The sequence below is a fragment of the Hippopotamus amphibius genome, chromosome 12 (genome assembly GCF_030028045.1).
Source record: "Hippopotamus amphibius kiboko isolate mHipAmp2 chromosome 12, mHipAmp2.hap2, whole genome shotgun sequence".
NCBI classification, from domain to species: Eukaryota; Metazoa; Chordata; class Mammalia; order Artiodactyla; family Hippopotamidae; genus Hippopotamus; species Hippopotamus amphibius.
This window is the reverse complement of record NC_080197.1, coordinates 82190730-82206366: the sequence shown is the minus strand read 5'-3', so window position 1 is coordinate 82206366 and position 15637 is coordinate 82190730. Positions and strand designations below refer to the sequence as shown.

Here is a 15637-nt window from a genome sequence, read left to right as displayed (position 1 = left end):
CAAACTGTTATTTTTTTTTCATTTTTATGTAGGTATATTCAATACTTTGTGATTAAATGCAACTGATTATTAGAGGACTGATATATTGAACCTGCCTCCAAAAAAATTAAATGAAATGATATACAGAAAAATGAGAAAATATCATATTGGGACAAAATAATTAATGGAATATGTTAGAGTATTTTCATGATAGAGTAAATATGTAACTTTTATTTTTCTAAATGTTCCATATCTTTAGAGAGTCTTTTGATGAGCTAAGGAGTTTTCTAATAAACATTGCAAATTGACACTGATATAACTTTCTAGACGTTATAAGCAATTTTTCAGTAATTTGTGAAATATATATAGAAAATCCATTACAAGAAATAGTTATATTCTATTTAGAATATTTAAATAGAATTCAGCTCATTTGGAAATGATCAGCTAAAATTTAAATATCTTTCAAGTTGCAATGGGAAAAAGAATTTAGTATAGAGTTATACAGTTAACTGTGGCTTAAACGGAACAATGAGAGGATGCTTAGATTGATCTATGCAATAATGTTAGATATCCTTTGTCTTGTCAAGTTAGGTCAAACTTGCAAACATTTATATTCCTGAACATTTTTTCTATGTCTGTAGCTTTTAAAAATATCTGTTACATCTGCTTTTGGAGTTGTTTTCCTAGGTCTATCTAATAGGACTTAAATCTGAAATGAAGAACAAGTCAAGAGAGATAGAATTCATTCTCCTGGGACTGACTGATGACCCACAACTACAAATTCTGATTTTTCTATTTCTCTTTCTAAACTATATGTTGAGTGTGATGGGGAATTTATCCATCATCCTTCTTATCTTGCTGGATCCCCGCCTCTAGACTCTTATGTATTTTTTCCTCCACAATTTCTCCTTCTTGGAAATTTCATTGACGACAATCTGTATTCCCAGATTCTTGATAACAATCGTGACTAAAAACAAAATTATTTCTTACAATGGTTGTGCATCTCAGTTATTCTTTTTCCTCTTATTGGGCGTTACAGAATTCTACCTACTGGCCACCATGTCTTTTGATCATTATATAGCAATCTGCAAACCCTTACTCTACCCATCATTATGAGCAAAAATATGCACTACCAACTTGTACTCAGTTCATGGACAGCTAGCTTTCTGATGACCTTCCTGCCACTGGTCTTGGCATTGAAACTGGAATTCTGTGCTTCCAGAGTAATTGATCATTTCATATGTGACACTTCCCCTGTGCTGCAGATTTCTTGCACATATACTCGTAGCCTAGAATTGATCTCATTTGTCTCAGCTATTGTAACATTCATGGTCACATTATTGTTAGTGATTCTTTCCTACATATATATTATCAAAACCATTCTAAAAATCCCCTCTGCTCAGAAAAGGACAAAGGCTTTTTCCACATGTTCTTCTCACATGATTGTAGTCTCCCTTACTTATGGTAGCTGTGTCTTTATTTATATGAAGCCTTTGGCAAAGGAAAGAGTGACTTCATCCAAAGATGTAACACTTATCTATACCTCAGTTGCCCCTTTATTAAACCCTTTCATTTATACTCTAAGGAACCAGCAAGTGAAACAAGCCTTCACCAATACAATCCAAAAGATTTTCTTTTTTTCTGTTTTTTTTTTTTTTCAAAACGTGAGGAAAACTTTTAATTTTAAAATGCTGGAGAAAAACAAACAAAAATTTTTACTCACTTTAAAGTTTACTTCATCTGTCGTTCAATTATTTAGCCTCCTCATAACATTTTATCCAAGCCTTCCTGCACCTTTCCTTACTATTGCTCTTTATGATAGTTATTCCTTTATGTGCTATAATGAGTCCTTTCTTCATGCTATCAACACAAATGTTAAATTTTGTTTACTCTATGAGACATGGTACTGACCAAAAAAGACTATTATACTTATATATTAATCATAAGAAAATTTTATTGACATACATATAATAATAGATCCTACCACTGGGGCCCTAGGAAGTACTTTAAATGTAACTTGGTGCTATCACAAGCCTGATAATTCAAAGTGTTATGCTTTTGGCCAGTCATCCAAGGCTTAAATTTAGACATATGTGTGGGGTTGATCAAGTTTCTCAATTTTTTTGTTGCTAAGTTTCTCCAATTATGAAATAGATGTAATAATAGTAATTCTTATTTTATAACATATATTTGAGAATAAAATGAGACAATATATATTAAAAAATTCAAGATCTGCATCTGGCCTGGACTGAAGTCTCAATAAATATTAGCTGCCCTCGGGGGAAGATGTTGCCTCAACTGAGGTAATATTTAACAAGGCAAGAAAAAAAAAATAGGTAGGCTTCAAATTGTAAGAAACTTGAATGTCCAAAAATGTACTAGATCTTTATCTGGTAGGTCTAAAGTCGTAAATATTTGGAGTGAATAAGAATCACCCACCAGGTTACCTTATTTAAATTCAAAGCCCATGTTCTCGTCCCTAAAATATATTTTTCAGTTTACTTGGAGTACAGCATAAAAATATGGACTGTAGGTGACTCTGAGGCAGGTGATTCATATGAGAGAATCTATGTTATCAGATTTTTATTTTAGAAAGATTTTTCTGTTAAATGTATTGAGGATAGGCTTTCAGATATTGGAGTCAGGAAGACAAGTTAGAAGTCTAATGTTTTAAACTAAATGAGTTATTTAGGGGTTAAAATGCAATAGTGCCCCTGAATCCAAAGCTCAGTGAGATAGCTCCAGAGATATTTAGAAAAACAAACTGGATATCTGAGATAAATTTGGATATCTGAGATAAATTAAAGGAAGTTGTAAAAATGAGTTCAGGGACTTCTCTGGTGGAGCAGTGGTTAAGAATCCACCTGCCAATGCAGGGGACACGGGTTCAATCCCTGGTCCAGGAAGATCCCACATGCCAGAGAGAACTAAGCCCATATGCCAAAACTACTGAGCCTGAGCACCACAACTGCTGAGTCCACACACCTAGAGCCTGTGCTCCGCAACAAGAGAAGCCACCACAATGAGAAGACTGCGCACTGCAATGAAGAGTAGCCCTTTCTAGCCACAACTAGAGAAAGCCTGAGCACAGCGATGAAGACCCAACACAGCCAAAAAAAAAAAAAAAAAAAGAATCTTCTTGGGACTTCCCCTCTGCTCACTCCTGCAGATACTGACTTATATATAATAATTTTTAAGAAAGGAATGTTATTGACATATGGTCAGATTTTTAAAAGACCTACAAATAAATTCTTAAAATATATAGATTTCCATCCTCGATATAATATTCCATCAGAGAAATATAAGTGAAAAAAATCATTAACGTATTTACTGAACAGTAAAACTATTATCCATGTGTCCCTGATAGAAATAATTTAAGTTCACAGTTGTGTTCTGGTTCTTTTTACCATTTTTAAGCCAACGCTATTATCCATCTGCTTTTCTATGGAAAATAGGGGAGTAAGTCTATATTATTATATTCAAGGCCCTGAAAGCCTCCATCCATACAGAGTTTGCTTTTCAGTAAGTCTTTTAAAAACTCACTAAACCCTTATTATATACAAGTTCTGTGAATATTTTTTGCCTTCTTTAGGTTGTATTTTCACTTAATATTTTTTTAACTTTATTGTTTTTTTATTAGCGTATAGTTGCTTTACAATGTTGTGTTAGTTTCTGCTGTACAACAAAGTGAGTCAGCTATATGTATACATATATCCCCTCCCTTTTGGACCTCCCTCTCCCCTCAACTGACTGATCTAGGTCATCACAGAGCACTGAGCTGAGCTCCATGTGCTATACAGCAGGTTCCCACTAGCTATCTATTTTACACATGGTAGTGTGTATATGTCAATCCTAATCTTCCTATTCGTCCCACCCTCCCTTTCCCCTCATGTGTCCACATGTCTGTTCTCTACATCTGCATCTGTATTCCTGCCCTGCAAATAGGTTTACCTGTACCACTTTGCTAGATTCCTCATATATGGGTTAATATACGACATTTGCTTTTCTCTTTCTGGCTTATTTCACTCTGTATGACAGACTCTAGGTCCATCCACATCTCTACAAATGACCCAAGTTCATTCCTTTCTATGGCTGAGTAATATTCCATTGTATATATGTACCACATCTTCTTTATCCATTCATCTGTTGATTCATAGTGTCCTTTGAACACTAAAGTTTTAATTTTGATGAATCCAGATTTATTTTTTTCTTTTGTTGTCTGTGCTTTTGGTGTCATATTTAAGAAACCATTGCCTAATTCAAAGTTACAAAGAGTTATATCTATGGTTTCGTCTAAGAAATGTATAGTTTTAATGCCCATATTTAGGTCTTTCTGAGTTGAATTTTGTATATAGTGTGAGGTAAAGATAAAAATTTTCTTTTGCATGTAGATATCCAGTTGTCCCAACATACTTTGTTGAAAAGACTATCATTTCTCAATTGAATAATCTTGGCACCCTTGTTAAAAATCAGCTGACCATAGGACTCTTTGTTCTCTTCCCCTGATCTGTGTGTTGACTGTTATGCCAGTATCACACTCTTTTGATTACTATAGCTTTATGGTAAGTTTTCAAATTGTTGTTGTTATTTTTAGTGTAACATAGAACAGTGCATAATACATGTAAAATGAAGAAACTATATAATACAAATGCAATTATTGCAATGTTCTTGGCACAAAAGGAGTGATTTCTAAATAGGAGAAATTTTATTTGTAACTTATCTCTCTCAAAATTGATGAAGCTCTTAAAATCTCCTTTCTCGTGAAAAAAAAATAATGGCAGTTTAAGAATAATTTTTATATAACAGTTCTCAATTTCTTCTCTGTGATGAAATCATTCCCTTCAATAAATTGTACATATGAAAGCATTAACTTTTAGACTTTTTATTGAAAATAACATTCAGAAGAGATTATTTTTACCTGTAATACAATTTTCTATATTATCACTCTGGTAAATATTTTTACTTATTGTAAGCCCACTATAACACCCTCAGGCAGAGGATAAATCCTTCCCTTGGAATCCAATAAATTTATACATTTATATATAAAAGTCAAATTCTAAGTATTTATTTATATTACTACTATACTAAGTGATCTGTAAAATCATTGTGGTTATAGATTATACATTGTTTCCTTCATTTACCCCAGTGTACAGTCTGGCACCAACAGGATACAGACACATAGATCAATGAAACAGAACAGAGAGTCCAGAAATAAACCCACACTTATACAGTCATTTATTGTGCAACAAAAGAGGCAAGAATATACAATGGGGAAAAGACAGCCTCTGCAATAAATGGTGTTGGGAAAACTGCACGACCGCATGCAAATCAATCAAACTGGACTACTTTCTCACACGTTATATGGAAATGAAGTCAAAATGAACTAAGGTCTTGAATGTAAGGCCTGAAACCCTAAAACTAGTAGAAGAAAGCTTAGTACACTCTTTGACATTGATCTTAGAAATACTTTTCAGGATATGTCTCCTCAGGGAAGGGCAACAAAAGCAAAAATAAACAAATGGGACTAAATCAAACTAAAAAGCTATTGCACAGTGAAGGAAAATATCAACAAAAAGAAGAGGCTGCCTACTGAATGGGAAAGGCAATAGCAAAAACTATTCTGATAAAAGGTTACTATCCAAAATATACCAAAACTCCTATATCTCAACATCAAACAAAGAAAAAGCAATTAAAAATGGGCATGAGACCTGAATAGACATTTTTCCAAGGAAGACATGCAGATGGCCAACAACACATGAAAATATGCTCAATATCACTAATCATCAGGGAAATGCAAATTATAACCACAATTAGATATCATCTCGCACCTGTCAGGATGACTGTCATCAAAAAGACAACAAAAATAAGTGTTGATGAGGATGTGGAGAAAGGGGAATTCTTTGCATTGTTGTTGGGAGTGTAAATTGGTGCAGCCACTATGGAAAACATTATGGAGCTTCTTAAAAAGATTAAAAATAAAACTACCATATGATCCAGCAATTCTACTTCTGGGTATTTTTTTCCCAAGAAAACAAAAACTCTATTTCCAAAAGATGTATGCACCCCTATTTTCATTGCAGCATTACTCACAAAAGCCAAAATATGGAAACAACCCAAGTTCCTATCAATAGATGAATAGATTAAGATATATAAGCAATATTACTCAGCCATGAAAAAGAATGGCATCTTGCCATTTGGGACAACCTGGGTGGAACTAGAGAGTATTATATGTGAAATATGTGAGAAAGATAAATACCATAAAATTAAACTTACTTGTGAAATCTAAAAATTAAAATAAATGAACAAAAAGAACACAACAGAAACAGTGTCATACATATAGAGAACAAATAAGTGGTTGCCATAGGGAATGGGGTTGGGGGATGAATGAAATAGGTGAAGAAAATTAAGAGGTAAAAAAATTTCATTTATGGAATAAATGTCATGGGGATGAAATGTACAGCAAAGGGAATATAGGCAATGATAATTTATTATCTTTGTTTGATGACAAAAGTGGCCAAAAGGTACACACTTTGAGTTAAAATTTAAATAATTACTAATGGTGTAATATACAACATGATTAATATAATTAACACTGCTGTATATTATACATGAATGTTGTTAAGATAGTAAATCCTATGAATTATCATATAAGGAAAAATATCTTTTTCTTTTATTTAGTATTTATATGAAATGATGGATGTTCACTAAACTTATTGTGGTAATCATTTCATGTATGTAAGTCAAATTGTTATGCTGTACACCTTAAACTTAAAGTGTTATATGTTAACTATATCTCAGTGAAACTAGATGAAGAAAAATTCAAAAACAAAACAACAACAACAAAAATCTCAACAAATTGTGTATATAAAGAACAAACCTCAACATAATAAAGGCCATATATGACAATCCCATAACATCATACACACTGGGGAAGGTTGAAAACTTTTCCTCTCAGAATAGCAACAAGACAGGTGTGCTCACACTCACCAGTCCCATTCACCACAGTATTGGTAGTCGTAACCAGAACAATCAGGCTATTAAAGAAATAAAAGGCATCTAAATCAAAAATGAAGAAGTAAAAATGTCTCTGTTTACAGGTGACATGATCTTATTTATGGAAAACTCTAAAGACTCCACAAGAAAACAGTTAGAACTAATCAACAAATTCAACAAAATTGCAGGATACAAAATATACTTACAAAAATCAGTTGTGCTTCTATATGATAACAGCAAACTATCTGAAAAAGAAAAATGTTTAATTCCATTTACAATAGCACAGAAACAATAAAATGTTTAAGAATAAATTTAACCAAGAAGGTGAAAGATCTATGGAGTGAAAATTATACGATACTGTAAAAAGAAATTGAAGAAGACACAAATGAATAAAAAGGTATACTGTTCAGATTGTAAGAATTAATATTTTTAAGTGTCCATTCTACCCAAAGCCATGTATAGATTAAATATAATCTCTATTAAGTATCCAATGGTAGTTTTTAGAAAAATAAAATTCATGTGGAAATACAAAAGACCCTGAATATTCAAAACGATCCTGAGAAAGAACAAAGCTGGAGACATTACATTTCTGGATGTCAAACTATATTACAAAGCTATAGGAATAAAAACAGTTTGGTATTGGTAAAAAAATAGGCACATAGTTTAATGGAACAGAATTGAGAACATCTGAATAAACTAATGCCTATATGGTCAACTAATGTTTGACAAGGAAGCCAAGAATGTTCAATGGGTAAAGAAGTCTCTTCAATAAATGTAGTTGTGAAAACTGGATATTCATATGCAGAAGAATGAAACTGGACATGTTTCTTACACTACTTGATAAAAATTAACTCAAAACATTAAAAACTTAAATGTAAGACCTGGAACCATGAAACTCCTATGAGACAGCATAGGACAATTTCCTTGACATTGGTCTTGGGAATGACTTTTGGGATATGATGTTAAAAGCACAAATAGTAAAAGCTGTTTTGTTAAAAGATTAATTCAGTCAATTAACATCTAACAAGTCTAACCAAGAAAAAACAAGAAAAGACACAAAGTACTAATATTAGTAATGAATGAAAAGGCATAACCATCATCCCATAGACCTTGAAATAAGAGAAAGTTACAAACATTATGCATATAAATCTGATAACTTAAATGATATCAACAAATTCCTGAAAGACACAAACTACCAAAACTCACTAAAGAAGGCATGACTATCCCTACATGTATTCAAGAGTGTGAATGTGTAGTTAAAAATCTTCACCAAATAAAAAAATATACCAACTCTTTTTTAACATTACTCTAATTTGAAACCAGAAAAATAAATTACTAGAAGAGGAAACTATAGCTTGAACTCACTTGAACATAGATAAAAAAAAAAATTTTAAGTTAACAAAATTTGATTAGTAATTCAAATACAGTAAAATCAGGTTTGATTTTGTACCTCTTCTTGGCTTTATATATATAAAGATGAATTAAACAAAGCGCATTGCCTCAACATTAGGTAGCTTTACAATGGAAACAGACATATAAACACGTAATTGTAACAGAGTAAGATAAGAGTACAAATTTTAGGAGAGCAGAGAAAAGAGAGCACCTAATCCTGGCTTTGCAAACAAGGAAAGGAAAATTTGAAAGAGTACATGACATTTAGATAAAACCTTACAGAAAAGTGTGTGTGTGTGTGTGTGAGAGAGAGAGAGAGAGAGAGAAAGAAATGCCTAGCAATTACAAGAAATAATGAACAATTTGATGAGGTCAGAGCAAAGATCACACATGGCCTAGCTTCAGGAAAGTTGCTATGCACTTAAGTAATATTTTAAGAGTAATGGAAAGGGAAATAACAGTGCAAAACAATTATCTGCATTATTTTTTTCTTTTTTAAGCTCTTTATTGGAATATAATTGCTTTACACTGCTGTGCCAGTTTTTTTCTGTACACCAAAGTGAATCAGCTATATTTATACATATATCTCCATATGCCCTCCCTCCCGTGACTTCCTCACACAATCCCTATCCCAGCCCTCTAAGTCATTACCCATCATCGAGTTGATCTCCCTATGTTATGTGGCAACTTCTCACTAGCTATTTTATATTTGGTGGTGTATATATGTCAATGCTACTCTCTCACTTCATTCCAGCTTCCCCTTCGCTGCCCCCTCCCCACCCACCCCATGTCCTCAAGTCTGTTCTCTACATCTCTATCTTTATTCTTGCCCTGTCACTGGGTTCATCAGCACCATTTCTTTTAGATTGCATATATGTGAGTTAGCATAAGGTATTTTTTTTTCTCTTTCTGGCTTACTTTGCTCTGTATGACAGTCTCTACGTCCATTCACCTCACTACAAATAACTCAATTTCATTCCTTTTTATGACTGAATAATATTCCATTGTATATATGTGCCACATCTTCTTTATCCATTCATCTGTTGATGGGCATTTAGGTTGCTTCCATGTCCTGGCTATTGTAAATAGTGCTGCAATGAACATTGTGGTACATGTTTCCTTTTGGATTATGGTTTTCTCTGGGTATATGCCCAGTAGTGGGATTGCTGGGTCATATGGTAGTTCCATTTTTTGTTTTTAAAGGGAGTACTCTATATAATTTGTGCTGTTCAATACATTAGCTACTAGCCACATTTGACTACTGAGTAGTTCAAATACAATTAATATAACTGAGAATTTGAATATATATTTTTAATTAATTCATGTTTTTATTTAAATAAACACACATTCAACTTGCAACTTACATTGTGAAACTTACAGTCTAAAGAGAATGACACCTTGTTAGCAATTAAAACATAATTACTACTGCAAAGATGAAGCACAGAGCATCACGGAAGCATGTAAGAGTTTGAGAAAATCAAAGATTCAGAGAAGACTGCCATAAAGAGTAAAGTTAAAGTAGAATTATTGGATGAGTAGAAGTGAATTGAGGTGCCAAAGAAACTAATTCTAGGAGGCAGAAGAACACATATGACTGTGAATATTCTGAGGGAGAAGAGAAATTGTCAGATTGTTAAAACAAATAAACAAACAAAAAACACAGGTATGCCCCAATGAAAAAAGTGAAGATGAATGGTATGAAGCAAGCCTGAATGGTAGGAGGGGGTCCAATCTTACAAGACTTTGACCCTGTTAAAATTAGACACTTTATGAAGTCACTAAGAATTCTTTTCTTTTTTCTGGAATATGAGAAGTATGAGTTTCTCAGAGTATGGTGATATTTCAATGGATTCAGTTACTTTCCCTGTTGAAAGATGACACATGAATCTTGTTAATGAGAACTCTAGGCTAGAAACTTTGCTAACTGGGATAACAGGACAGTGATGCTCTTAGTAACTCACTGTCCAAAAACTCATATTGTCTACACACCATTGATGTTAGGGCAGTTGGTTATTCATTTAAAAAGCAACAAAACATATCTGTATCTCATGTAATAACACATTCTGGATGGTGAAAGACAAAAGGTTTAAAGCAAAGCCATAAAAGTATTGAATATAAATAAATATTTACATAAATTTGAAATATGTGGATGTCCCAAGAAGAATAGGTCACCAAGAATTTATGATAGACTGTACAGTCTTTTAGAGTTGAACCACATTATTGAAAGTTAAAAAGAAATGATAGTCCCTGAAAATGTGCTGCAACAGGTATGACACACCAAGGGTTTCTATCCATAACTATCTCCTACTAAAAAATAAAAAGACAGCAAACCCAATGAAAAGTGAACACAAGTTGTAAAGAGACAATTTATGGATGAGAAATAGAAAAAAAATGTTCGATCTCTCTACTAATTGTAGAATATGACATTTAAAATAATATTAACATTTATATACTAAGTACTTAGTATATTCTAAATACTCTGCTAAGCACTTTTATACATTATCTCTTTAACTTTTATACTATCCTATGAGCTAGGACTATTAGTCTTCTCATTTTATGAGCAGAGCAACTGATGCTCAGAAAGGTTAAATAAAGTTGGCAAGTTTACAAAGAGATTGGCTCTCATTAGCTGCAAAACCCAGGCACCATGATTTGGTCTTTATGATACCTTCTTTATTATTAAATTAATTGTGGCATCATTTTCATCCTTCTGTAAAATTTGTAAATTACTTATAACATCCAGTGCTGGTTAGGATGCACTGAAAAGGGCTCATTCTTGTCTGTAGGAGAGAAATTTTGAAATATCTATCAAAATTTATCATATATATTATACCAATACTTGTATTATGTATGCAAATGAATGCATAAAAATGGACTTAGTGTTGTAACCAATGATGTGAAATTAGTAGTAAACTAATTCCCTAAATCTTAATCAACAATGAAATTACCAAATTGTATTCAAGTCTCCTCTGGTATTCTCTGCAATCGTGATAAAAGGATGAATCCCATCTAGATAATTTGACAGGGAATAATATCCATTGCATACTGTTAACTGAAAAAAAAAAAGGAAAACTGCAGAATGTTTCAGTAGTAAATTTGCATTAATGTAAGAAGAAAAAATGTATCTCTGAGTGTGTGAATGTGACTGTGTTTGTGGCTGAATATATAGAAAAAATATATAGCAGAACATATTATAAAAGTTTAATACTATTTAATTTTAAGCTTTGAGGGCAAACAAAGAAGCATTTGGAAACATAAGGGTCATTCCATATGTCACTGTGTGCTATTGATTTGATGCTTAATTCTCTGACACTTGATTCTGATAACATTAAGCATATATAATTACTAAAATGAAAAAATGAAAAAGAAACTAAAGTTTCGAGTACTCTACTGATTTTTGAAGATATGAAAATGCTTTCCTTATTCATTCATTCTACTTGTGCTGGTGAAGATGTGTAAATGAATGAAACATAGGTACTTTCCTCGATGAAGGGTCCACTGCAGAGTAACTTAGCCCTGTATTTAACCAACCCCAAAGGAATTGAGAATGAATTATCTTCCAAGTGCAGACTGAGTGCCACGTGCATATTAGGAAAATTAAGTACGACCAAAAGGAAACCAGGTTGAAGGTATAAGCTGGTTGACACACTTTTGCTTTGATGCCGCTCAAGTCATTAGCTTCTGGAAAGGTATATGTGATGACATCACTGCATCTCTTGAGCTTATCTCTCCTTACACCCTCTATCTTCCGTCTGGTCTCAGAGATTTATGCAGTGATCAGAGAAGGTAAAATTGTTTTGTCTTTAGGTAATATTCAATCTTCATCTTATCCAGGGAGCTTTGAAATGTTTTACCTTCCAGTCATTAAACAGTATTTCTTGAACATTTCCTTAAAGACCTCTTAGAATTATAAGAGTAGTGTCTTAAAGTTTGGGTCAGAACAATGATTACGTTTATATGCAAGATGAAAGAAATAAAGAGAAATTTCCTTTACTTGTAGCAGAGGTTATAGAAAACATGCATGAAAACAAGTGTTTTCTCTAGATGAGAGGCTTTTACATAATTGACAGAGGCAAGGGTGAGCTAATGACAAAAAGTCTCCTGAAGTATAATGTGAACACATTATATCTCATATTTCAAGTAAATTAAGAAAAATCTGGGATTATATTTCTGACTGGAATCATTAGATGTATCAAAAAGTATTTTCCCAGTTTTCAATATGTACTTTTATCTTTTTTCCATCCAAAGTTTATTTTGTCAGAATAAACTGCAAGCATAATCAAATTATCACTTTAACATACTTACTGTTACTAGTTTTATATTATAGTATTTCACTCATTGTTCAAAACACAGCAATAGTTTCTGCCTTTTGATCTGCCAATTTTGATAATATGTATGACAAAAATATGTTTATTCCTAAAGGAAGAGAATGCTGATTGTCAGGAAAAAAATTAATAAAAGAAGAGAAAAAAAGGTACAATACAAGCTTTGATACTTATCACCTGCTGACTGGCTTAGTTCATGCTATAGAAAGAAAATAATACAATAAATATTATTAAGACCTTATACACAGATAAAATTCTGATTGCTAAGAATAAAGATAGATAAAATTATATAGATTACATTTTAGCAATTTTGGTTTCTATAAGTAAATCTTAAACAGAATTTTATTTATTCTAATTACTTAGTCTCCTAGAAAGAAGGCAATGGGATATTTTGACATCAAAAGACTCCTTTATGAGTTCTACGTTGTCTTCAGACAGATTTAAGAGTAAAAAGACAAACTGAATATAGTTTAGAAAGTCAACTGTTAATTTAAACACAGGGATAGAAAAATGATATAAGTGGATACAGCATGTCATAGAAATATGATACTGATACAGCTTTGTGTGAGTATTAATATCTCTGGCTTCTGATTTCCTTCCCGTAATTTAACAAATTTACTCTTGTTTACAAGCAAGGCAATTCTAGTTCCTATGTATCTGTGATGATAAACACATTTATTTATTTTGGTCATAATGAAAAGTATATATGTGAATAAAAAATGATCATAGCTATCATTAAACTCAGGAATTGTAATTGGGTCATCAACTTCCACCAAAACCTTCTAAGACAAAGTTTGTAAATGGCTTCAGAATTATAGCTCAAAATTAGGTATTTTAATCCTATAAACTCACAATACTGGAAACTAGAAAATAATGTCTCAATATCTAAACTGCAGATATAACTAATAAATATCACTGTAGAAAATGTAATTAAAAGATATTTACTCATATAGAAAATTTAGTCCTATGTAGAGGTTTTATATAAAATCACTGATATGGGGACTTTTAACATAGACCTGTGAATACATTTTCCTTTTCAATAGACAATGTGTGAAATATTCCACTTTAATTGGACTAAGTGGAAATTGCAAAAATTTTTACAGGGAAAAAGGTCCATTGCTTCCTTTAATTACAGCTAATAATGCCAACATTTAAATCTTCAATTCCTTTACTATTCATTTATTCTTTCTCTTTGTTTTATTTTACACCCACAAATTTGGCTTAAAGAAAAAAAATCAGTATGAGAAACCACACACTGATTACAGAGTTTGTGCTCTTGGGCATATCAGACAACCCAAAGCTTCAGGTTGTAATTTTCATCTTTTTTTTTATGCCTTATGTATTAAGTGTTGCTGGAAACCTAACCATCATCATCCTCACTTCCACAGACTGTCATCTAAAGACTCCGACGTATTACTTCCTCCGGAATTTCTCCTTCTTAGAGATTACATTCACCAGTGTTTCTATCCCCAGATTTCTGGGGGCAATCATTACAAAAGTCAGGACCATTTCCTATAACAATTGCTTGGCTCAGTTATTTTTCTTCATCTTCATGTGTGTGTCTGAATTCTTCCTTCTAACTGCCATGTCTTATGATCGTTTTGTTGCCATCTGCAAGCCTCTCCATTATACCACCATCATGAGCAAGAAAGTCTGCACCCTGCTTGTCTTTAGTTCTTGGCTGGGAGGATTCCTTACCATTTTCCCACCACTCATGCTTATCCGCCAGTTACATTTCTGCACTTCCAATGTAATTGATCACTTCTCTTGTGACTATTTCCCCATTTTACAACTCTCGTGCTCAGATACGTGGCTTTTAGAGATGATTGGTTTTTACTTTGCTTTTGTGACTCTGCTCTTCATGTTAGCATTAGTGATCCTGTCCTACATGTGCATTATTAGCACCATTCTGAGAATCCCATCAGCTTCTCAGAGGAAAAAAGCTTTCTCCACCTGTTCCTCTCACATGATTGTCATCTCTATCTCTTATGGAAGCTGTATATTTATATATGTCAAGCCTTCAGCAAAAGAAAGAGCTTCGTTGACCAAAGGAGTAGCTATCCTCAACACTTCAATTGCCCCCATGTTAAACCCTTTTATTTATACCCTGAGGAACCAGCAAGTAAAACAAGCTTTCAAAAACTTGGTTCATAAGGTAACATTTTCTAGAAACAAATGAAAGCATCTATTAATATGAATGAATGTAATCGTGAAGATTCAATAAAGGAAGAATGAAACTAACTTCTACAACATCCACCTATACCCTTCTCACAGAGACCTGCAATGCTGAGCTCATTTGCTTAAGCTTCCTTTTTAACCTGAATTGACTATGCTCTGTCTTCCTTTCAAACTATCCGCAGCTTCCGTGTAATCATCGATTTCCAATTCTGAATAGAAAACCAGTAGCTTTAGAACATAAATAATTTTTGCCAATTATTCTGAGTAATGAAAATATCTAACAAAAATATTTAATACTGTAATTTCTAAAGGAGTAAACAATTTTAATCAGCTTGCTCAAATTTTCTTTTGTTTCTAATATAACAGTTTCTTAAAGTTTGAAATACGAAATAAGTTAAATGTCTGCACCAACCATACTTTTTGCACACTATCTGCAGTATCTGTCTAGTTCTTCCCACTCATCTGATGTACTTGGATATTTATTTTCCTACTTACAAATAAGTTAAAGTTCATAATATCCCATGATTTTTAGTTATGCTAAAGGCATGTTTTATGTCTATTTTATATACTCTCTGTTTATCTGTATCACTTTTAAAAATACATAAAAGAGGAATATTTAGACAGCCACCATGACTTTTATGCCACCTGGATGTTTGATAGGAATTTCATGAATAATAATATCTCTTCTATAGAGGGCATTTATTTTGTTGCTTAGGCTGAACCAGGTATGTTCTGTACCATATCTTAAGTAATCTTCACAGGTATATGGC

The 15637-nt window shown here is 32.7% G+C and overlaps 1 protein-coding gene and 1 pseudogene across 1 annotated transcript; both read left to right on the top strand.

Moving 5' to 3' along the window:
• Positions 1-693: 693 nt before the first annotated feature.
• On the top strand, positions 694-11991 carry LOC130834060 (olfactory receptor 6C6-like; annotated as a pseudogene).
• A 1938-nt stretch (positions 11992-13929) lies between these two features.
• Positions 13930-14868, top strand: LOC130833369 (olfactory receptor 6C3-like). Its single transcript, XM_057702952.1, has one exon. The coding sequence runs from the start codon at positions 13930-13932 to the stop codon at positions 14866-14868; it is 939 nt and encodes a 312-aa protein (XP_057558935.1).
• Positions 14869-15637: the final 769 nt, after the last annotated feature.